At 48.3% G+C, this 22,815-nt stretch overlaps 3 protein-coding genes and 1 pseudogene across 14 annotated transcripts in view; 3 read left to right on the top strand and 1 right to left on the bottom strand.

Moving 5' to 3' along the window:
* Positions 1 to 19,771, top strand: part of IP6K1 (inositol hexakisphosphate kinase 1) — a 38,058-nt gene extending 18,287 nt beyond the window's left edge. For 5 of the 6 annotated variants that reach the window (XM_055413846.2, XM_055413847.2, XM_088831667.1 and 2 more), the window contains 5 exons: positions 1,342 to 1,692; positions 11,453 to 11,663; positions 13,427 to 13,608; positions 15,643 to 15,818; positions 16,358 to 19,771. In XM_055413846.2, coding sequence (XP_055269821.2) covers positions 1,470 to 1,692; positions 11,453 to 11,663; positions 13,427 to 13,608; positions 15,643 to 15,818; positions 16,358 to 16,891 — 1,326 coding nt within the window. In that variant the 5' untranslated portion in view covers positions 1,342 to 1,469 and the 3' untranslated portion in view covers positions 16,892 to 19,771. The remainder of the gene's footprint in view (positions 1 to 1,341; positions 1,693 to 11,452; positions 11,664 to 13,426; positions 13,609 to 15,642; positions 15,819 to 16,357) is intronic. The other variant, XM_088831668.1, reaches the window with a different exon arrangement.
* Positions 1,703 to 11,444, top strand: LOC129547848 (aminoacyl tRNA synthase complex-interacting multifunctional protein 2-like; annotated as a pseudogene).
* A 320-nt stretch (positions 19,772 to 20,091) lies between the features above and the next one.
* GMPPB (GDP-mannose pyrophosphorylase B) lies at positions 20,092 to 22,332 on the top strand. Of its 2 annotated transcripts, none has more exons than XM_088831669.1 (9): positions 20,092 to 20,216; positions 20,324 to 20,457; positions 20,573 to 20,653; positions 20,741 to 20,789; positions 20,920 to 21,062; positions 21,273 to 21,431; positions 21,518 to 21,596; positions 21,671 to 21,798; positions 21,881 to 22,332. In XM_088831669.1, the coding sequence occupies exons 2-9, from the start codon at positions 20,329 to 20,331 to the stop codon at positions 22,268 to 22,270; spliced, it is 1,158 nt and encodes a 385-aa protein (XP_088687795.1). In that variant the 5' UTR covers positions 20,092 to 20,216; positions 20,324 to 20,328; the 3' UTR covers positions 22,271 to 22,332. The 2 variants fall into 2 exon arrangements, with proteins under 2 accessions (XP_088687795.1, XP_055269824.1); XM_055413849.2 differs by having other exon boundaries at positions 20,193 to 20,457; positions 21,881 to 22,063; positions 22,139 to 22,332.
* A 147-nt stretch (positions 22,333 to 22,479) lies between these two features.
* The window catches only part of RNF123 (ring finger protein 123), a 28,830-nt gene continuing 28,494 nt past the window's right edge, over positions 22,480 to 22,815 (bottom strand). For all 6 annotated transcript variants that reach the window (XM_088831662.1, XM_055413843.2, XM_055413838.2 and 3 more), the window contains one exon: positions 22,480 to 22,813. In XM_088831662.1, coding sequence (XP_088687788.1) covers positions 22,693 to 22,813 — 121 coding nt within the window. In that variant the 3' untranslated portion in view covers positions 22,480 to 22,692. The remainder of the gene's footprint in view (positions 22,814 to 22,815) is intronic.

The raw sequence follows: 22,815 nt of genomic DNA, 5'->3' as shown, positions 1-22,815 counted from the left end.
AGGGATGCCGATCCGTTTGGGAGGTGGGAATGGTGCTGATAGCACATAGTTTGAAGGCATCTTTGGAGTAAAGAAAATTTTACATTTTGCAATAGTGTTATTACATAGCTGATTTTGCTTCCCTGGTAGCTCAGATGGTAAAGAATTCACCTCCGATGGGGGAGACCTGGCTTCGATCCCTGGGTTAGGAAGATCCCCTGGAGGGTGTGGCAACCCACCTTAGTATCTTGCTGATCTTGCAGAATCCCCATGAACAGAGGAGTCTGGCGGGCTACAGTCCATGGGGTCGCAAAGAGTCAGACACGACTAGCGACTAAGCATAGCACAGCATAGCTCATCTTGCCCATAATTAGGAGGTTCAGAAAAACTGGTAGTTTATCTCTTACTGGTAAAGCCGTATTTCTGCTCTATAAATATTTTTCTTTTAGTCTTGATCTTTCAGATGTTGTCTTGCCTACTGTGTTCGTTTTCAAGTTTTAAAAATGTTACTGAAGTATAATTGATTTACAGTACCATGTTAATTTCTTTTGTATAGCCAAGTGACTCAGTTCAACGTGCGGTTTTTCATTTTCTTTTCCATTATGCTTTATCACAGGGTATTGAATATAGTTCCCTGTGCTGTACAGTAAGAGGTGGTTTATCCATCCTGTATAGTTTGCCTCTGTTGATCCCAAACTCACTGTCCTTCGCTCCACCACCTGCCTGCCTACTACATCCCCAGTTTAAAAGATGTATTCATCATTAAGTGTTGCACTATAGTAACTTTCCTTAGAGAAAAGTTATGTTAAAAGGAGGTTATTTAAGTCAAAGAGCTTTTCTGTGTCCCGCTGTTTGTGTAGAATCAAACAGGAAGGGAAGCTCTATGGTGCCTGGCATGGTCAGAAGTTGATGGCCATAGATTTAAAGTAGAAGAAATATGAAGCCTGAATTCCTTTGGGGAAAACAAAACCTTTTTATTCTTCTACAACTCAGGAGGGAATGGCTTTCCCTGCCAGGTCCTTGACACCTTAAGCAGAAAAGTTGGGAATCTCATGTGACTTGATTTCGGAGGCAAAACCCTTCCTTCGAGTCAGGAAGAGATCCTTACCGGTCCTGGATGTTTTGAGAAATCCAGACAGAATGGTACAAAAGATGGGTGGAGGTGACCAACATTGCATCATTCAACAGAAATCAGCCCAGCTCACTCCCGGGGATCTGACAGTGTTGTCATTCTGGGGAACACATAGCAGGGAGCAAGACACAGCCCCTGTTCTTCCTCAGGAGTGGGTATTCTGTGAACTCCAGAGAAATTGTAGCTTGCCGGGGGTTTTGATTCCTCTGTTCCTCTCTCCCCTCTGTTAGGAGAGAAGAGCGAGCGGGGCGGACTCTGAGCTCTGGTCTTCAGCCCGCCAGGACCTGCTGCTGAGCTCTCCTCTCGTGGCTCATGTGCTGCATCCTCTGGCCTCAGTGTGCACCTGGCCCCCAACGCAATGTGTGTTTGTCAAACCATGGAAGTGGGGCAGTATGGCAAGAACGCAAGTCGGGCCGGAGACCGGGGAGTCCTCCTGGAGCCCTTCATCCACCAGGTGGGCGGGCACAGCAGCATGATGCGCTACGACGACCACACTGTGTGCAAGCCCCTCATCTCCCGGGAGCAGCGCTTCTACGAGTCCCTCCCTCCCGAAATGAAGGAGTTCACCCCTGAGTACAAAGGTCAGTCGCTGGCCGGTTTGGAGAGAGCAGCATTGTATGGGCCCTCAGCCCAGTTTTCCTTGTCTCTGTTGTCTCCGTGCAGCTGAGTCACTTTGTTAAGCAAACTTTGAAAGCATCAGCGAGGTCTTTATTTCAACTGAGTCCATTGATAGGTAAACCTGAGAGGAATTCACAGCATTAAGTCCCATTGGCGAAGAGCATGCTGTTGTCTAGGAGGTTTCCCTGTTGGCTGGGATGGTCTAGGAGAGAAGGGGCAGCCCTTCTCTGCACCCAGAGAAGGAATTGGATGCTCTCCGGGCTCAGGGGGTGAGGTAGCTAGTGAGGAGGTGCTATAGAGCTTGTGTGTGTATGTGCTGGGAGTGAATGGATGGTAAGAATTTTAGAGAAGGACTGGGGCTTGGAGGTCCTAACTTTTAAAGGAAAAATAATCTGCTTTATAATGTAACTTGATAGGCTAGAACCCCATGAATGTGTACCAGAATCTGTCACTTTGTTTTAAAATCTGATGTTTGTCACTGTGTATACATTTTTATGATTGACCCTCATATATAAGTTGAGGCTTCCCAGGCGGCACAAGTGGTAAAGAACCTGCCTGCCAATGCAGGAGACATAAGAGATGCAGGTTCGATTCCTGGGTTGGGAAGATCCCCTGGAGGAGGGCATGGCAACCCGCTTCAGCAGTCTTAACCTGGAGAATCCCATGGACAGAGGAGCTTGGTGGGCTGTGGTCCACAGGGTCGCGAAGAATCAGACACGACTGAAGCAACTTAGTGCGCATCCATGCGCGTATAAATTACGTTTTTTGTGTTCTTTTTATTTTGGCTGTGCGGCATGGCTTGTGGGATCTCAGTTCCCCGACCAGGGAGTGAGCTGCAGTGAAAGCACTGAGTCCTAACCACTGGACTGCTGGGACACTCCCTGTGTTCTGTCTTTTTACCTTTGTTGGAGCGGTGTGAATTCAGTCATGTTTGCACCACGCTTTACTTGGGAGATCCTCGATTTAGAAAAACCAGTCCATATTGGTATTGGCTTTTGTTTCCCTAACTCTTTTATTGTGGTGAAATATACATAACATAAAATGTAACCATTTTTTAAGGTGGATGCAGCTTTTTAAAAAATAAAAGTATAATTGATTTATAATGTGTTATTATACAGCAGAATTTACCATTTTTAAGTGTTTAATTTAGTGGCATTAAATACATTCACTGTGCTGTATACCATTACCATTATCTATTTCTGGAACTTTTACATCATCTCAAACAAAATCTCCACACCATTAAATAACTCACTTTCCCCCTTACCTGGTACCCTCTAATCTACTTTCTGTCTCTGTAAATTTGCTCATTTTAGATATTTCATTCAAGTGGAATCATGTAATGTTTGTCCTTTTGGATTTGGCTTATTTCATTTAGCATAATGTTTTCAAGGTTTATCATGTGTCAGAACTTCATTTGTTTTTACAGCTGAATACTATTCCATTGTAAATATATGCCATATTTTATTTATCTGTTTATCTGTTGATGGACACTTGAGTTGTTTCCACCTTTTCGCTGTTAAGAATAATATTTCTCTGAGTATTACCTTACAAATACCTGCTTGAGTCCCTGATTTCAATTCTTTTGGGTATACACCTAGGAGTGGAATTGCTGGATCATATGGTAATTCTGTGTTTAGCATTTTTGAAGAACTGTCAAACTGGTTTCCATATTAGCCGTGCCATTTGACATTCTTACCAGCAATGTTTCTTTCTCTCCACATCCTTACAAACCCTTATTTTCCATTAAAAACAATAGCAACAACTGTGTAGCCAGCCAAGCAGGTATGAAGTGGTATCCCATTGTTATGATCCATGTTTTCTTAATGACTAATGAGTGACGTTGATGTGCCATTGGCCATTTCTGTATCTTCTCTGGAGCAGTATCTATTCAAGTCCTTTGTGCAGTTTTGAATCGGATGGTTTATTACTGTTTTCAGAACAGAATCAGAAGCGTATTGAATTTGGAGGAATAAATACTCTTAACGCTGCAAAACGAGAGAGAAGTGATAATCAAACACACTGCTGACTCTAAGTGGCTAAGAAACAAGTTACAAATGCTTTATAAATGTGGCTTCAGCCGCCCACCCATCCACACTCAATACATCATGGCCAAATCTTTTGCTATAAAAATGCCAAAACCAGAAAAAAATCTACAAGCCCTGTTAGCTCGTGGAGTTCTCTTCTGATGCTAAGGGAAGAAAAAAAAAAAATCCTTTAAAATGAAGTGGATCCCCAGGCTCCAGAGAACTGTTTTCTAAATCACAACCACCAGAATTTGGACTAGTTAGAATCTCACGGTGCCACCCAGGGAAGGATTGTCAGTCATATATTGGTTCAGTTTTCCTTCCAACCTACTCTCAGATTGGGGAACAGAAGTCTTTAAAAGCCATAGCAAGTCTTAATCTACTTGATTTTCTTTCCTTAGGCTGCATTTTCACTGGGGAAGAGTAAATACACTTTCTCAAAAATACAATTAAATTGAAACTGATCTCTTCTCTTTTAAGTCAAATGAAGTCCCGAGAAAATGGAAGTTATGATGGGTTCAATTCATGTATTTCAAAGACTGATACCATAGGGTTTTTACTTTTTTCTTGGCTGCTCTGAGGGCATGGAGGAGCTTAGTTCTCTGACCAGGGATCAAACCCATGTCTCCTTCAGTGGAAGCACAGAGTCTTAACCACTAGACCACCAGAGAAGTCCTGTACTTTTTATTGTGAAATGTAAAATTACAGAAAAGTTGCACAAGTACTAGAGGTCCTCTGATCCTCCCGTGATGCCCGTGTACCGAGTGAAGCCCTGTCACTTGTAGCTCACCCCTCCGTGGAGATGCCTGTACTGGCTTTCCTGTGTGCATGGCAAGACCATCAGCCCCGGGCGAGATTCAGGAAGCGTCTTCAGCCTCTTGAGTTCTGCCAGGATGATGGTTTATTTTTGCCTTCTCCACCAAGATGGTGTTTGAAAATATCTGTGTGAATGGAAAACTGTAGTTGGTGATTCTCTCCAAGATGATTCAGATGCCAGAAGTGGGTTTGGATGTGGCCAGCGTAATCCAAGCTGATGAGCCCACTGCTTCAGCTTCCAGCACAGTGGGCTGCAGTTCAGTGTTGGGAAGAGATTATAGGGCACTGAAAGACAGCTTGATCAACACAGACTCAGCCTGGCCTCTCCTCCCTCCCATCCTCATCCCTCCCCTTCCCTCTCCCCTCCCCTCTCCTGCTTGTGTTGTACTGGCTGCTCCGTGACCACTACAGGGTCCTCTCTACCGTGCACACATACTCAATGAGAGCATGCCAGAAAATTGTCTTGAGTGCTTTGGTGAGCAGACGGAAAAACAGCCCTGTCGTGAATCAGCTGGGTTTTACTCTAATTTTGAAGAGTGTGCTAAAGATGCAAATGAAGTTCAGTGCCCTAGTGATGTATCCCACTGAAGAAGAAGGGAACAGAAGACAATTTTTGGTTTTCTCTGTTTGACCGGAAACATAATGCTATAAGTGTAACCCTTATTGGTAGCTGGGTAGGAAGAGCTATTTTTCAGCTAGAAGAGGAAAGCCTCTGAGTTCTGCTCCATGAATTCAGCTTTCGGAAAGAGCCCCTGGCTTGTTGGGAGTCCGCTGAATGTGGCATAAATAGTGCTGTGGTCTGTGCTCCAGCAGACAGGAGGCTGCAGTGTGATGGTGCAGCCAACGTGAGGAAGTGGGTGAGGGCCTGTGAAAACCTGGCACTTTTAAACCCTGCCCTTAAGTTCCTTAAGTGAATTTTAGTACCTGATTTTAAAGGGTTTAGATGTTAAGAATGCTGCTATTTCATACCTATTGGATACTAAAATCAAAGGCTTTATTTAGGTTGGTTGTCTAGTATTAATAAATAAAAGCATCGTTAAAAGATACATAACCATATCATGGTTTATAATTACCAAAGCCAGGAAAGGAGCTTTGGTGTAACACTATTAGCTAACCTGTACACTTTATTCAAATTTTGGCTGTTTTCTCACTTATGTCATTTTTCAGGTCCAGGATTTCACAGTTTTTAGTCCTCCTTGGCCTCCTCCAGTCTGGGACAGTTTCTCACTCTTTCTTTGTCTTTCATGATTTCAATGCTTTTGAAGAGTACTAGTAGTTATTTTGTAGATTGTCTCTAAATTTGGATTTGTTTTCTCTTTCCTAATGATGATAAAAGTGAAAGAGGAGAGTGAAAAAGTTGGCTTGAAGCTCAACATTCAGAAAACTAAGATCATGGCATCTGGTCCCATCACTTCATGGGAAATAGATGGAGAAACAGTGGAAACAGTGCCAGACTTTATTTTTTTGGGCTCCAAAATCACTGCAGATGCTGATTGCAGCCATGAAATTAAAAGACGCTTACTCCTTGGAAGGAAAGTTATGACCAACCTAGATAACATATTAAAAAGCAGAGACGTTACTTTGCCAACCAAGGTCCGTCTAGTCAAGGCTATGGTTTTTCCAGTGGTCATGTATGGATGTGAAAGTTGGACTGTGAAGAAAGCTGAGCGCCGAAGAATTGATGCTTTTGAACTGTGGTGCTGGAGAAGACTCTTTAGAGTCCCTTGGACTGCAAGGAGATCCAACCAGTCCATTCTAAAGGAGATCCATCCTGGGTGTTCATTGGAAGGACTGATGCTAAAGCTGAAACTCCAATACTTTGGCCACCTCATGTGACGAGTTGACTCACTGGAAAAGACTCTGATGCTGGGAGGGATTGTGGCAGGAGGAGAAGGGGACGACAGAGAATGAGATGTCTGATGGCATCACCGACTCGATGGACATGAGTTTGAGTGAACTCTGGGAGTTGGTGATGGACGGGGAGGCCTGGCGTGCTGTGGTTCATGTGGTCGCACGACTGAGTGACTGGACTGACTGGACTGAGTGACTAGATTGAGGTTGTACTTTGGGCAGAGATGATCCAGTGTCCTCTTCAGTTCATCATGTCAGGAGGTCCATCTCCTGTTCCTGGTGATTTAACTTTGATTGCTTTGTTAAGATGGTGTCTGCCTGGCTTTTGCACTGTAAAAGTATGACTTTTCTTGTTGTAATTAATGAGTTTCATGTGGAGAGATACCTTGGGACTCTCTGGATATCCTGCTTCATAGCATACTAGTTTTCTAATTGATCAATGGTTCTTTCCTGTGATAATTGCTAAATTGCAAAGTGAGGGACAGGGAGGCCTGGCATACTGCAGTCCATGGGGTAGCAAAGAGTCAGACATGACTTCACGACGGAACAACAAAATTGCATGCCTAATGATGACATCTCTTTTCATTATTTCTTCTATACTTAGTCGTTAAAATAAATTGCAATTCTATAAGGAAGAATTGTCCCTCCTCACCCTTTTATCTATCAGTGTGGACGTATGTATTTTATTCATCAAATTATTCTAGATTTTGTCACTGGGACTCCTTAGCTCTTGTGTATTTTTGACATATACCCCTCATCATTTTTGGCTGTTTCATTACTTTCAGTTACCATGAGATAGTCCAGGCTCATCTTGTATTTTTTCTGCCCTGATTCAGGAACCAGATTTTGCAACAAGCTTTTGTTCCTTGTATCGTATGAATGATAGTTAGAAAAAACAAGATCTTGGTGCTGGATGTTCTGATTGTCACTGGAGTGGCTTTGCTTTTAGGCCCTTTCAACACAGAGGTTTAGAAAATGCATATATTAAATCTAACCCACAATCACATACACATTTCTTTATTGCCAGAACCACAGGTGTTTTTAAAACTCAGCTAAGGAAATATGCCAATACTATTGTATATTTTGGCAGTAGGTTTGAAGAGGGATTTTCATTTATTTAATATGACCAGTTGTAGTCATCAGGTGTTACTGCTTGCAGTGCTAAATGCCTTGTATCATTTTTCAAAACCTTGCCTCATTCATTTATCAAGTATTTATTGAGCATCTACTGGATGCCAGGCCCTGTGCTCATTGGTGTAGAAGACGAAAAAGACCCATATCTTCATGGAGCTTACATGCTAATGTGAGAAAGAATAAATTATAGACAAAACAATTATAGATTTTGTTAAATACTTTGAGTAAAATAAGTAAGGTTCTGTAATTGACAGTAGTAAAGTTTCCAAACCAGAGCCCTTGCTATAGGATGATTGGGGAAGGAGTGTCTGGGGAGACTTAAAGGACTGAGGATGAGGAGCAGCTGTGGGCAAAGGACAATGGAAAGAGCATTCCAAGCTTCCAAGGATAAGAAAAAACCCTGAGGTAAAAAACAATTGACAAAACTTCAGTGCTCTAAGAAACTACTCTACCTCTTTTTTGCCAATTAAGAGTTAAGAAACAACCCTATTCATAAGTGGTCAAAGGACTTGAATAACATTTCTCCAGAGAAGACACACAGATCACCAACAAACATATGGAAAGACAAGCAACATTACTAGTCATTGCTGCTGCTGCTGCTGCTAAGTCACTTTAGTTGTTGTCCGACTCTGTGAGACCCCATAGAGGGAAGCCCACCAGGCTCCCCTGCCCCTGGGATTCTCCAGGCAAGAACACTGGAGTGGGTTGCCATTTCCGTCTCCAATGTGAAAGTGAAAAGTGAAAGTGAAGTCGCTCAGTCATGGCCGACTCTTAGCGACCCCATGGACTGCGGCCTACCAGGTTCCTCCATCCATGGGAGTTTCCAGGCAAGAGTACTGGAGTGGCGTGCCATTGCCGTCTCCGTCATTAGTCATTCAGTTCAGTTCAGTCGCTCAGTCGTGTCCGACTCTTTGCGACCCCATTAGGGAAATGCAGATCAAAACCACAGCAGAGACTTCTCTCACCCAGTGAATGGCTGTTAAAAGGAAGAAGAGAAGTGTGGCAAAGATAAGGAGAAATAGGAACACTGCTGTTAAGAATGTCAAATAGAATAGCCACTGTAGAAAACAGTTTGACAGTTCTTCAAAAACGTTAAAACACAGAAATTGCCAGCAATTCCATGCCTAGATATGTACCCTGAAGAATTGAAAACAGGGACTCAAACAGATATATGTAATGTAATACTCACTGAAGCGTTATTCATAATAGTCAAAATGTGGAAGCAACCCAAGCATCCATCAACAGATGAACTGGTAAACAAAATACATTTACATAACAGATAAATGGCATCTATGTACAGTGGGATAGTATTCAGCCATAAAAACAAATGAAGTGCTGACACATGCTACCATGTGGATGAACATTGAAAATGTTATGCTAAGTGAAAGAAAGAAGCCAAACCCAAAAGGATAAACGTTACATGATTTCCACAGTGATTCACTATACATATATGTCTGTTCTTTTTAATGTTCTTTTCCATTATGATTTATCACAGGCTATTGAATACAGTCCCCTGTGCTATACAGTAGGGCCTTGTTGTTTATTCTGCGTATATGACACTTGGCATCTGCACATCCCAGAGTCTCAGTCTGTTCCTCGCCCCCACCCCTCGCAAGCCTCTTCTTTTGCAGAGAGTCAGTTTGTTTCTGTTCCATAGGATGGATAAGTTCATTTGTGTCATATCTTAGATTCCACGTGGAAGTGATACCATATGGTGTTTGTGTTTCTTTCTTCACTCAGGATGACAGTCTCTAGGTACATCCATGTTGCTGCAGATAGCATTAGTTCACTCTTTTTTTATGGCTGAGTAGTATTCTATTGTATGTACATCCCACATCTTTATCCATTAATCTTTAGATGGCCATTTAGATTGTTTTCATGTCTTGGCTATTGTGAACAGTGCTGTTATAAACTTAGGAGTGCATGTATCTTTTCAAATTATTGTTTTGTCCAGATCCATGCCCAGGAGTGGGATTGCTGTTATCATATGGCGACTCTAGGTTTTAAGGAACCTCCATACTGTTCTTCATAGTGGCTATACCAGTTTACATTTCCAGCAACAGTGTGGAAGGGTTCCCTTTCCTCCACACCCTCTGCAGCATATATGATTTGTAGATTTTTTTCATGATTGGCCATGAGTCACGTGTGAGGTAGTATCTCCTTGTAATTTTGATTTGCATTTCTCTAATTAAAGTAGCCATGTTGAGTATCTTTTCGTATATCTGTTGACCATCTGTTTCAAGTATCTGTTCTTGACACAACAGCAATGACAATAACAAAACTCTCAGCAAACTAGGGATGGAAAGAAAGTTCCTCAAACCTGATAGAAGGCAGCTGTGAAAACCTACAGCTAGCTTCATACCCAGCGATGAGACCATCGCTTTAGCCCCTCAGATCAGTGTACGAGATAAGAATGTCCGTGCTCTCCATTTCTAGTTGACATTCAACTTGGAGGTTCTGGCCAGTAGAGGTAAGCCGCAAAATAATAAAAGGCATTCAGATTGGGAAGGAAGAAGTAAAGCTGTCTTCATTTGCAGACAGCATAGAATTCTGTCTTCAGCTAAACGATCCATCACTTGTTGGAGTAGAATTCCCACAAAGAACTCAGAAAATTGACATCCTGAACGCTCTTTTGTTAGGAAGTTACTTGAAGAGGTATTCCACTCAGATTAGGAGGAAGCCAAGAAAACGGGGGAAAGGAGAGGATCGCAGAAGGAACAGCTCTCACTCTGGTCAGCTCCAACATGGGGGCTCCGTGGCAGGCCTGGAGGACACTCCACATCAGAGCACGAGGGGGAGCCCAGGAAACAAAGAATATTGCAGACCAGGGGGCATTCAGGATTGAACAGAACTGAAGCTCTGGAACAGGCAAAGGGAAGAAGTTATGAAGGCGGAAACATGTAGGAGAGGCAAATTATCTACGTAAGGAAGCCAGGGTACGGTTGTGAAGCCCACTGAAGTGAGGTATGCATTTAAGCAATGTAAGAAAAGAAGAATCCATTACACGCTGATGTTTCAAGGGTTTTTTCCCTCCTAAAAGAGACCAGGGTTTAAGAGCAGTGTCCTGGAGAAGGAAATTGGCAAAAGAAAAGGATGTTCTTGACATATTCTTAAAGGCTTGTCACCGATTGTCAGATCATAATGCCAATTTTGCACACCAAGAGTGTAAAACGAGACATGTAACTGATAGTACGTTGGATTATGGAAGTCAGATGAAGGGCAGCCTGGACCTTGTTAACAGCCGAAGTAACTCATTGAGTTAGATTTCTCGGTGCTGTGTTTCAGCTCCTTTGGTAATGATCCAGAAGAAACCAAGTACAAGCTGTTTGATAAAAATGGGCACAACAAACTTGCATGAGTTCTGTGTGGAAAATAGCTGTTTTCACTTCGGAATGCTGGTGCTTTGCTGAGGCCGAAGTTCTGCCTGGTGAGCCTAGACTAGCCTGATCCTCAGTGTAGAGACATATTTTTGAGGAGTCTTGTCTCTCTTGATGACGCTGTCAGGCAGAAGGAAACCAGATCTAGAGGGCAGAGGAGATGACAGCAGAGTAGGGCAGTTCAGTAAGTGGAGGTTAAATTTTGTTGGGTGTGGATGTGTCACTTGGAAGATACAGCTCCTTTGAATGGTGCAGAAGGCAATAGTTGAAAGCAAGAGAGTTAGATAAGAGGATGGGAAATAAATACAAATTTATCCAAAATCAGAGGTGAATGGTGGACTAAGGATGAGGAGTGAGTGGTGAGGTATGTTCTGGAAAGATGCCTGCCACTCATTGTTCCTACAGTGGCTTCAGGCGGGTGATGACTGTGTGTGGAGGGCCAGCAAGGGCCAGCAGTCTGTGCTGAATGGACCCAGCCTGGGTGGACATTTGTTGACTGGCTGCCTCTTTTCTCCCAACAGGAGTGGTATCTGTCTGTTTCGAGGGGGACAGTGACGGTTACATCAACTTGGTGGCCTACCCATACGTGGAAAGTGAGACCGTGGAGCCGGATGACACACCGGAGCGGGAGCAGCCTCGGCGCAAGCACTCCCGCCGGAGCCTGCACCGGTCGGGCAGTGGCAGTGACCACAAGGAGGAGAAAGCCAGCCTGCCTCTCGAAACCTCGGAGAGGTAAGGGGGTGGTGAGCAGGGCTGGCAGTTCACGTCTGGTGCTGTGAGCACAGGTACTCAGGGTACCTCTAGCGTCCTGATGCATCACGGGGAAGCAGGGCTCACGGTGGAGGGACAATGGCTGATGTTCGCAGCTTCACCCCATCGAGCCGCCTGCCACCTGCGTGTTCCATCGCCCCAGTGAGGCCCGCTTCTGAGTTTGGCTGTACTGGTCGAGAGAGAGAATGGAGTTCTCTCAGCTTTTTGGAAGCAAGAACACGCTTTGTTTTCTTCCAGCTTTGTTATGTCTTGCATTCCCAAGGCAGAGGTGGAGATGCATTGGCCCACGGTGAGGTCCCAGCTGCTTTCTCCCCTGCAGGATCACAGAGCCCAGAGGCAGTGAGTGCAGCCAGGCCCATGCTCTTTGAGGGTTTTGGAGTCAGATCTCTGAGACTCTGATATCACCGTTAACCCTTGCCCTGCATCTAAAATTCAGTTTATTGAATTGGAATTTGAATTTTCTTATGGATCAGGAAAAAGAATTCTTTTTCTCGATACATCATGCAAAAAATGTGAACCCCCCACAAGCGTGGCCACAGTCAAAAGGACAGACAAAGTTTTGTTGAGGTTATGGAGAAACTGGAACCCTCCTATGTTGCTGATGGGAATATAAAATAGTGCTGCCATTGTGGAAGACAATTTAGTCAGTTTTTCAAAAAGTTAAATGCAGCAACTGCATTCCTAGGTATATGCCCAAGAGAACTGAAGGAAAATAGTCACGTGTAAAATGTGTATGCAAATATGTATAGCAGTGTTATTCCTAATAGCCCCAAACTGGAAACAACCTGAGTGTCTATCAGTTGATGAATGGATAGATTACATATGGTATAGGATCTCACTCAGCTGTGGAGAGGAATGGAATACTGACACATGCTACAGTATGAATGAACCTTGAAAACATACGTTATGTGGAAGAAGCCAGTCACAGAAAACCACATATTGTATGGTTCCATTTACCTAAAATGTTCAGAATCGGTAAATCCACATCTTTTCTGTCCAAGAGACAGAAAGTAGGTCAGTAAATGCCAGGGGTTGAGGGGGCAGGGTTGATGAGAAGTCACTACTGCTAATGGTGACAAGATTTGTTTTGGAGGTGATGAAAATTTATTAAAATTAGATAGTGGTGATGTTTTCTAACCTTGTGATGATACTTAAAAAAAATACTGAATTGTAAAAATAAATAAATAAAACTAATGTAAACAAAAAATAATGTGTTTTTTGAACCAAAGTGAAATCAAAATTGTATGATTAAATTACTTTGTACATACTTAATCTCACTCAAAAATAAGTTTCAGTGAGGGAACCTATGGCAGTCCAGTGATTATGACTTGGCACATTCATTGCCGAGGACCTGAGTTTGAGCCCGGGGAAATGAAGATCCTGCAAGCTGTGCAGCATAGCCAAAAAAAAAAAAAAATGAGTAACTAGACTGCTCTGTGACTTGACTTAGAATTAGGGCTTTGCTTAGACATGGCAACACACAGTTTCTCTCTGACATCAGACCAGATCAGTTTAGCCGCGCTGGCTGCACACACTCACTCCTTACTACTTACACCATTTACTCACTTTAAGGGGCTCATGCCTCTGCGGCCATGTGTCACCCATCAGAAAGATCTGTGGATGGCACGTTAGACTTGATCTAGGCCTCCCCAACCCTGTGTAGTGAGACCCCAGAGGATGATTCTTCTGAGCCCCTTAGCAATGTGTATGTTCTTCCTTCTTAGCCCGCAGGAGGCAAAGAGTCCAAAGGTAGAGCTGCACAGCCACTCGGACGTCCCTTTCCAGATGCTAGATGGCAACAGTGGTCTGAGTTCTGAGAAGATCAGCCACAACCCTTGGAGCCTGCGCTGTCACAAGCAGCAGCTGAGCCGCATGCGCTCCGAGTCCAAGGACCGAAAGCTCTACAGTATCCTTGTTACTGCTCCTCCAGCAGCGCCTGCCACTTGGGACCATGGCTCCTATGTCGGGCGCCTCCCAGTACCATGGTCAGCACCCGCTCTGTTCTAGGGCTCGTCTTTTGTTCTTATCTCCGTTTACCATAGGCTCTTTTTCATATTTTCATCACTTTTCCCCCTGCCTTTTGGGCCTGGTAAGACTGAAGCTTAAACTTGGCAGTCTAGAAGAGTGCTCAGCAGAGCTCTGTGACAGTGGAAGAATCCGCGCTCAAATTTGTGGTAGCCACTAGCCATACTGTTACTGAGATGTGGCTGCTGTGACTGAGTTACTCAATTTTTAATTTATTGAATTAAAATCTGCATCTAAGTCAGCAGGTATGGATAGTGGCTACCATATTGATCAGTGCATGTCTAGAATCAGGTGTGTGTGTGTGCATATGAACACATGTACACATGTGTATTTTTCCCCTCCCAACAGATATTTTTTTTAAAAATGTGTTTTAGTGTTTTTTCTAAGGATAAAATATACCAATGTAAAATAGTTTTAAGATAGCAGAGGTAAAAACAGTATTATGAAATGAGAACTCGTAAAATCAGTTACTGTTTTGAAACAGTGGACAGTAAATAAGTAAGACTTACTGGGAAACTGAGGGGAAGTGTGCTGAGCACTTGATATGTGCTTACTCAGTTTTCCTGTCTTTTGAGGGAGGAACTGTTATGACTCCCATTTATAGATGAGTGTATGGAAGCACGGCAGGATGAAGTATTGTGCCCAGAGCCAGTGAGTGGAAAGGCAGGGTTCTACGCCCTCAGGCATCGTGAGATACTTTTGCAGCCTTCTTCAAGTTTTGTTGTTGCTTGTTTATAAATCATAGCAGGCAGTGAGACTAGTTAAAAGCCACACCTAATGAATTTCACATTACTCTTTAAAGAATTAGAGGATATTAAAATGTTCATCATCAGAGTGATGCCGAGGGTCTTACCCTCTAAGACCAGGTGATTGCTCCATAGTTCAAAATATGGAACTGAGGGCTCAGCTGTGAGCCTCGATGATGACGGTTGGCAGACCTGTGACAAGCCAGCACCTTTATCTGAGATCAGTGCAGACAGGAGATGCAGGTGAAGACCTGGATGTAAACAGAAGATCCTGGAGGTACGAAGGGATAGGTGTAACTATATGGCTTGAAGTTTAGTCAGAAAATGGCAAGAGAGAAATTTAAATCCAGCTTTTCCTAAAGTTTCCTGTGGGAATGTTAAATCTGAGTCATCATTTTGCAGTAGGGCTACAAAGGAAGTTTCTTACTCCTTATGCCTGAGTGAGACACTGGATTGAGCAGGGTCTTGGTTTATTGATGTATGTGAAACTCCCAAATTTGCTTTGGTTTATTTCTGTGTGCCTGCAAGACAGCTAAAGAATAAAATAAAAATGATGACATCAAAAAATGTGGCAAATTCATACAATTAAAAATTATTCATAAAAAAGCATGAAATGTTGTCACATGCTACAGTATGGATGAATCTCGAAACCAATTTGCTAAGTGAAGTAGCCAGATATAAAGGGACAGATATTCTATGACTCCACTGATACGAAGTACCTAGGATGGGCACATTCATAGCCACAGAAAGCAGAATAGTGGCTTCCAGGGGATGAGGGGCGGGGGGGGAGCAGGAGTTATTGCTATAATATTATCTGTTGGGAAGGGAGAAATACACATGTGTACGTGTGTTCATAGGCACACACACAAACACTCTCACACACATACACACACTCCTGAACAGTTTCTAATTTCTGTTTGGGAAGATGAAAAAGTTTTGGAGATTGGATGGTGGTAACAGTTGCATACTTAAAAATGGTTAACCTGGTAAGTGGTGTCTGTATTTTCCCATAATAAATAATAAGCCAGCAGTGTGACACCCACATTGAGAGTCTGAGGTGAACACACATTGCATTAGAAGGGAGCGCCTTCTTTCGGAGTAAAGCTGGACTGTCCTTCCCGGCTGGGACTTTGGCGAGGTTGGCCGTTACCCCCTTGACCGCAGCGCAGAGTTCCTGCTGCTTGAGAATGTGGTGCACCACTTCAGGTGCCCCTGTGTGCTGGACCTGAAGATGGGCACCCGGCAGCACGGCGATGACGCATCCGCCGAGAAGGCCGCCCGGCAGATGCGCAAGTGCGAGCAGAGTACGTCGGCGACGCTGGGTGTCAGGGTCTGTGGCATGCAGGTGAGTCAGCCTGGGCGAGAGCCTGGGTGCGGGCATGGCTTGGGTCGTGTGTGTGCCTGCTTGCTGTCCGTGCGGGGTGTCCTCCTGGCCCACAGTGGTCCAGAATCTCCTCTGGGAGGCTGAGTCCCCTGGGGGCGCTGAGTGCCTGTTCACAGACATGTTCCCTGAGCCCTCTCATCCTTACTCGGGGACCCTGGCCTGGGCTCTAGCGCAGAACCACTGTGCGAGTCTGTTGCCTTGACACTGGGGCAGCTAAGACTCTTGTCTGTCAGCACGATCGATATTCCTAGCTTGAGTCCAGCCGGTCTCCCGGAGGGCTCCACAGGTCATGGCGGAACACCTGCAGGCCTGGTCTCCACACACTCCTGCCTTTACCACAGGAAAGCTCAGGGTGAACTTGGCCTGCTCACTCCAGCTGTGCAGGGTGGAGCAGAAAAGCGCAGGTTGGTCAGAAGCATTTTCCAGACCGCGCCTGCCCAGGGCCCCGTGAGGTCCTCAGACCTCCCTGGTACTCACCCGCCTGTCTCCTGGGGTTTTAGGTGTACCAGCTGGACACAGGGCATTACCTCTGCAGGAACAAGTACTATGGCCGTGGGCTCTCCATCGAAGGCTTCCGCAACGCCCTCTATCAGTACCTGCACAACGGCCTGGACCTGCGGCGTGACCTTTTTGAGCCCATCCTGAGCAAACTGCGGGGCCTGAAGGCCGTGCTGGAGCGGCAGGCCTCCTACCGCTTCTACTCCAGCTCCCTGCTTGTCATCTATGATGGCAAGGAGTGCCGGTCTGAGTCCTACCTGGACCGCCGGTCCGAAATGCGCGTGAAGCACCTGGACAGCAGCCTCCCGGAGGCGGCCCCCCCCTGTGGCCCCAGCACCAGCCTCAGCAGCAGCAGCCCGGAGGCGGGCCCCTTCTCTCCGCCCAAGGTGGACGTCCGCATGATCGACTTTGCACACAGCACGTTCAAGGGCTTCCGAGATGACCCCACAGTGCATGACGGGCCCGACCGAGGCTATGTGTTCGGCCTGGAGAACCTCATCAGCATCATGGAACAGATGCGGGACGAGAACCAGTAGGCCCAGCTCGGAGTCCCCCGGACCCCCTTCCTCTCCACCCGCAGGCAGGGACCATTGCTCTCAACTCGCTGTGAGGACACACAGACTTGCTTTTAAAGGGTTATATTTCTCTTTGGTGTAAACTAAAAGAAATGTTTTTAGCTGTAGCCTGGAATCCATATATATAAAGTGACAGAGGGCAGAACACGTCCTCTCAGCCAGGCTGCCTAGCTTGATGGCTCTGACTGCTGTGTCCAGGCGGACTTAGGAAGGAAGAGGTGTCCCTGGTGGGCCTGGCAGCAGGGACAGGTTGCCCTTGGACTTTGGCTTCTCTTGCCCAGGTCTTTGGGGTCTGTGGCTGCAGGGTCCTGCTATTGCAGGGTGAAGCCCTGGGTCGGCGCAGGGCCCTTCCATGTTCATTCACCCCTGGTTCCTCAGTCACAGAGGGTTGGGTGCCCATCTCTTGGGGGACTTCGTAAGCTGTGCTGTGGGTGTCACCCATCTCTTTGACAGGTGTTCCCAGGGCACCATGGGGCCTACTGCACATAGCTGGACCCTTCCTGGTTCTGACCATGGCATGAGGCTAGATTCATGAAGCTGTGCTCAAGCCAGCTATGGCAGAGGGCAGGCTCTGGGATCCCCAGGCACTGTTTGGCACTTGAACCTGCTCCTGCCTGCACACCCCAGCCAGCCTTTCTCACTAAGATCCCTTGCCTAAGGAGGCCATCCCCTCTTGCCCCACTGGAGGGGGCCCTGCTCTGTGTGCTGAGGAGAGTCAGCCTCCCAGCAGGCTCTGGGGCCTCTGATGGCTCTGACCCAGACAGTATTTGCAGCCGCTGGGCTGTGGGTAGGAATCTGCTTCCTCTGGCTTCTTGGGCAGCTCTGCTGCCTCGGAGAGACTGCTCCTTCCAGGGCTCAAAGGCTGTGGTCCGCTCAGGGTCTCACCTCTCCCCAGGCCAAGCTCAAGGCAGCAGCCCACTGTGAGGAGCTCCAGGCTTGTGAGGGAGAACTTTAAGCTTGTTTGCTTTTGAGGATATTGGGCACTGGGTGCAGATGCCCAGATTCTGCGAATGAGAGTTTTGTCTTACCAGTTCTGGGGTCCATCCGTCTGTCCATTCGTCCATGTGCCAGCCCCTGTGATCTTTTCCCCTGGGGTGTAGCCTTGTTCAGTAGTAAGTATTGATTTCCCTCATGCTTCTCTCAGCAGTCTATCGTCTTTCCCATTTCTGAGGTGAGCCTTTACCCCTGTGCCCTTCCTCAGCAGGTGCTACCTTTTAAAAGCGGTAGCAAAATGAATCGGAGGAGGAGTTTCCCTGCTGGCCCAGCACCGTCTCTGTGAGCCTGGGGGGTGGCCCCCTTGGCACTCAGCACTGACAGTGTCACAGTGAAGACCTGGGGGGTGACCCCTTCCTTGCTGGTGGTTTCAGTGGTTTTGCTGCCAGCCCTTAATGGCACAGAGACCTGCCACCTCTAGTAGATGTGCCCAGGAGCTCACTTAGCTGTTGCCGAGGTTAGTGCCCTCCCCTCTGAGTCCAGGGCCACTATCACTGTCACTGCTAGTATGTCCCTGTTACGGCATTAATGGCAAGCCTGCCAGCCTGTTGTCTGTGAGAGGCCTCGGTAACTGATGGACTACTTTCCCGCTCCTTAGAGACGCAGCCTCACACAGCTTAATTGGGCTCCGCGGTGAGATCCCATCTCTCTCAGCCCTCTGACCCTGGTGCCATTGGTGGGCAGGTTCCCATTCCTGGGGGCCAGGAGGAGCAGCTTGTCTGTTTCTGGTCAGTAAAGAGCATCTTCTCTCATATAGTATTCTGTGGCTTCAGCCATGGGGGCAGTAACTCTTCCTTAGCGTGGCTAGTCATTTCCTGGCAAGGCCGAGGCTAAACCAAAGGGTCTGGGCCCACTGGGGACCCACTTGATGGCACCTCCCCAGTGCGGGGATGTGCCGTGCTTCCTGAATTAGTGTACTGTGGGAGTTGCTGCCCCATTCCGCTCTTCATTGTGAGAGAGGTTACACCCACTTACAGTCAGTATTTTCCTGGCACTAAAAGAGCAGGGCTGGTATTTGCTGCTGCTTTCCCAAGGCAGGGTCCCTTCTTTTCAGCACTTTTGAACACTTGCAAGACACAACCCTGTTATCTGACGGGTGGCAGGCATGTGTGTCTGCACTCGCTCCATGCCAGAGAGCCCTGTCCCTGCCGGGCCCTGCCTTCCCAGCCCCAACTTGGGACCAAAGTGCAAGACGGGATCACGGGTTGGGGTGTCCCAAGTGACCCCTCTCTATAGTGCTTCCGTGGGCCAAGTCGACGCCAGCCCCCTAGCGGGGTGGGATGGGCGGTGCTTAAAGAGGAAGGGGACCAGTGTAGCAACTTGCCAGGGACCCCACCCCTCCCTCACATCCGGGCCTGTGCAGTGGGCGTGGGGATTCCCCTAAGGGGCCAAAGGCCTGGGCTTGTTCGGTATCCTCTGCTCCCTTGCTCTTACCTGGTCACATGCACACTCCTAGATGCAGATTGCTTTGAACTTTAAAACTGTTCAATTTGGTTTTGTTTGTACCGATTTAAAAAATGTTTTAATGGGGAAAATTTGGGGGAGAACCGTGGGTAGGGCCTGGTTCCTTTGCTTCTTGGGGAACTACAAGGCCTTGTCTGGAGGACCGCTCTCTGCTCCACTTTCCTGGAAGCTGCCTAAGCCTGTCCACGCCGTCCAAGCCCTGCGCCCGGATATGACACGTGGCTCCGGTCGCCTCTGGGCGCGGCTGCGTTTTCTCGGGACCTTGCGTGCAGGGGAGGGAGTGCTCAGGCCTTGCGCTGAGCCCGCCCTTTCTGTACACCTAGCGCTGCCCGCCCCGCTTGTGTCTGAGGTCGTGTATGTCAAAATAAAGCCGTTAGAAACTGACGTGTGTCCGTGTCTTGGAGAAAATCTGCGGACTCCGGGAGTCTGGCCGCCCTGCCGAGACCCCGGTCCTGCCCCTTTTCTCCGGTCTGGCTGGGTGGTGCCAGAATCTGCCGGGGCGCGGCGCAAAGGAGGCCTCGCCCTTGGCGCCAGCTCCGCTTTTGGATCCGCCAATGGCCAGCTGACCCGCAGGTCCGGGTCCTGGTTTCCATGGCAGCCCGGCGCGCTCGGCTCTCATTGGCTGCGTCTGTTGGCGCCTCGCGTCCCGGCGCTCTTACGTTGACGGCGTGCCACGTATACCATAGCTGATTGGTCTGCCCGAGCCAACGTCACTTCCCGCCCGCCGCCAGCCGGAGGTAGGGGCCCGAAGCTCTCCGTCCGGTGTGGCGTCCCGGTTTGCTGTGGCCGCGGAGATAACGTTAGCGCGGACAGGGCAGAGTCACAGTTGGTCAGTCTGGCTAGAGAAGCGCACGGCGGCGGGAGTGTGCGGCAGGGTTCCGCTAGGCGGGCCGTGGACACCTCGGAGCCTCGGATTCACTCTTTGGCCGTCCCCAGGTGCAATGAAGGCACTGATTTTGGTGGGCGGTTATGGGACGCGTCTGCGGCCGCTGACGCTAAGCATCCCGAAGCCGCTGGTAGACTTCTGCAATAAGCCCATCTTACTTCATCAAGTGGAGGCGCTGGCTGCGGTAAGGCCCGGATCGGGGTCTTGGTAGGTCGTGGGAATGGCCAGGGATTGGGGATCGGGGACTTCCGTGCCTTCGGCTGAGCCCGCCTGGCGGCCGGCGCTGTTCTGTCCCCCAGGCCGGCGTGGACCACGTGATTCTGGCCGTGAGTTATATGTCTCAGGTGCTGGAGAAGGAAATGAAAGCGCAGGAGCAAAAGGTGAGGCACTGACTTTTGGCCCTTTCCCTTGCTCCCTGCTCTTCACTCTGAGTGGAGGAAACTGACGGGGGCGCTTCTCCCTTCCAGCTAGGAATCCGAATCTCCATGTCCCACGAAGAGGAGCCTCTGGGGACAGGTCAGGAGAGACAGGAAGATCCCTTGGAGAGGGTTTAGGGCCAGGAAAGGGCAAGATTAAGTTTGGATGGGGATTGCTGAGCCAGGGGCTCAGACCCTCAAAATGATGGTGACCTCTTCGTTTCCGCCAGCTGGGCCCCTGGCCCTGGCCCAAGACTTGCTCTGTGAGACTGCAGACCCTTTTTTCGTCCTCAACAGTGACGTGATCTGCGATTTCCCCTTCGAAGCCATGGTGCAGTTCCACCGACACCACGGTCAGGAGGGCTCCATTCTGGTAAGATAGCACGTTTTCTTTCTCTGATACTCGTGTCCTTGTGCCCAGTTTCTCCCACTCTGCAGCCTTGAACTACCCGGTGGTGGTGTGGGTGTAGAGCTGTGCAGTTTGTGCCTTTAAGCATTGGGGACAAAGCATGGGAAGTTTAGGACAGCATGTACTTTGAGGCTCAGGAGTACTGGACTAGGCCTGAAGTCCCCCTGCACTCAGGTGACCAAAGTGGAGGAACCCTCTAAGTACGGTGTGGTGGTGTGTGAGGCAGACACAGGCCGCATTCACCGGTTCGTGGAGAAGCCGCAGGTGTTTGTGTCCAACAAGATCAATGCAGGCATGTACATCCTGAGCCCTTCAGTGCTGCGGCGCATCCAGGTGTGTAGAGGCCAGCTGCTGGGTGGGCTGGGGTAGGACAGGCCACCACTGCCATGACCCTGCTCACGAGCTGCCCACTCTCACAGCTGCAGCCCACATCCATTGAGAAGGAGATCTTCCCTGTCATGGCCAAGGAAGGGCAGCTCTATGCCATGGAGTTGCAGGGTGAGGCAGGGAGGCCACAGGGTGGGGGTGGTCTGTGGCTGGGCTGAGCCCCCTGATGCATTCTCTCCCTGCAGGCTTCTGGATGGACATTGGGCAGCCCAAGGATTTCCTCACCGGCATGTGCCTCTTCCTACAATCACTGCGACAGAAGCATCCTGAGCAGCTGTGCTCAGGCCCTGGCATTGTGGGCAACGTGCTGGTGGTGAGGCCCTTGCCCAGCCCATAATCGATCCCCTCCATCTTGGAGGACAGGCGCCCACTTGGGTTTTCTCCACCGTCCTCAGGACCCAAGTGCCCGTATCGGTGAGAACTGCAGCATCGGCCCCAATGTGAGTCTGGGTCCCGGCGTGGTGGTGGAGGATGGCGTGTGCATTCGGCGGTGCACTGTGCTGCGAGATGCCCACATCCGCTCCCACTCCTGGCTGGAGTCCTGTATCGTGGGCTGGCGCTGCCGCGTGGGCCAGTGGGTAAGCCTCTGGGTGGGCTCGGTGGGGAGGGTGGGGACCGCCTCTGCCTCACACCATGCCTGCCTCGTCCCCCAGGTGCGCATGGAGAACGTGACAGTGCTGGGCGAGGACGTCATAGTGAGCGATGAGCTCTACCTCAATGGGGCCAGCGTCCTGCCCCACAAGTCTATCGGTGAGTCGGTCCCGGAGCCTCGCATCATCATGTGAGGGGTGCTGTGGGGCCGGTCGAGCCCCAGTTTCCCCAGTGACAAGGGGAATGCTGGCTCGACACGTCTGAAGGTCCTGGACTCATTGCCATTTGACTGGGGAGAACTGGACGAGGCTGAAGTTGCCAGACACCTGTCTTCTCCCATGGACATAATCTGGCCAGATACCCCACAAAGCCCACTCCCTTAAGAACAACTGGGCCGGGACTGTATGGAATAATAATTTAATGCTCACTGCGGCCCTGACTGAAAATCAAGCTGAGGCACAAATAGGGGATGGCTGGGCCCCTGCTGACGAGGTTCACACAGGTGAGGAGGTGGGATGGGGTGGGGAGAGGGGGACAGGGCAAGGGGCTCATAAATAGGGCCCAGCCTGGATTTGAGTTGAGGGGTGGAGGTTCCTGCTGAGTGGGCCAGGCAGGCCTAGGCAGCCGAGGAAGTGGCACTTGCGTTGGCTGCCTTGTCCCAGTCCTCCACTGACACGATGGTGGCTTTGCAGAAGAAGCAGTCCTTATTGTTCATCAGGTGCTGGTCAATGCAGGCTCT

Source organism: Moschus berezovskii, chromosome 24, assembly GCF_049115385.1.
Source record: "Moschus berezovskii isolate FMDL1 chromosome 24, NW_MosBer_1.0, whole genome shotgun sequence".
NCBI lineage: Eukaryota > Metazoa > Chordata > Mammalia > Artiodactyla > Moschidae > Moschus > Moschus berezovskii.
The sequence above is the reverse complement of the archived record's forward strand: the minus strand, read 5'-3'. Positions and strand labels throughout refer to the sequence as shown.

Coding starts and splice junctions, on each gene's coding strand:
- GMPPB (XM_088831669.1), top strand. CDS start 20,329: ATGAAGGCACTGATTTTGGTGGGCGGTTATGGGACGCGTCTGCGGCCG. Junction 20,790..20,919: donor AGAGGAGCCTCTGGGGACAG/GTCAGGAGAGAC, acceptor CGTTTCCGCCAG/CTGGGCCCCTGGCCCTGGCC. Junction 21,799..21,880: donor TTGTGGGCAACGTGCTGGTG/GTGAGGCCCTTG, acceptor CACCGTCCTCAG/GACCCAAGTGCCCGTATCGG.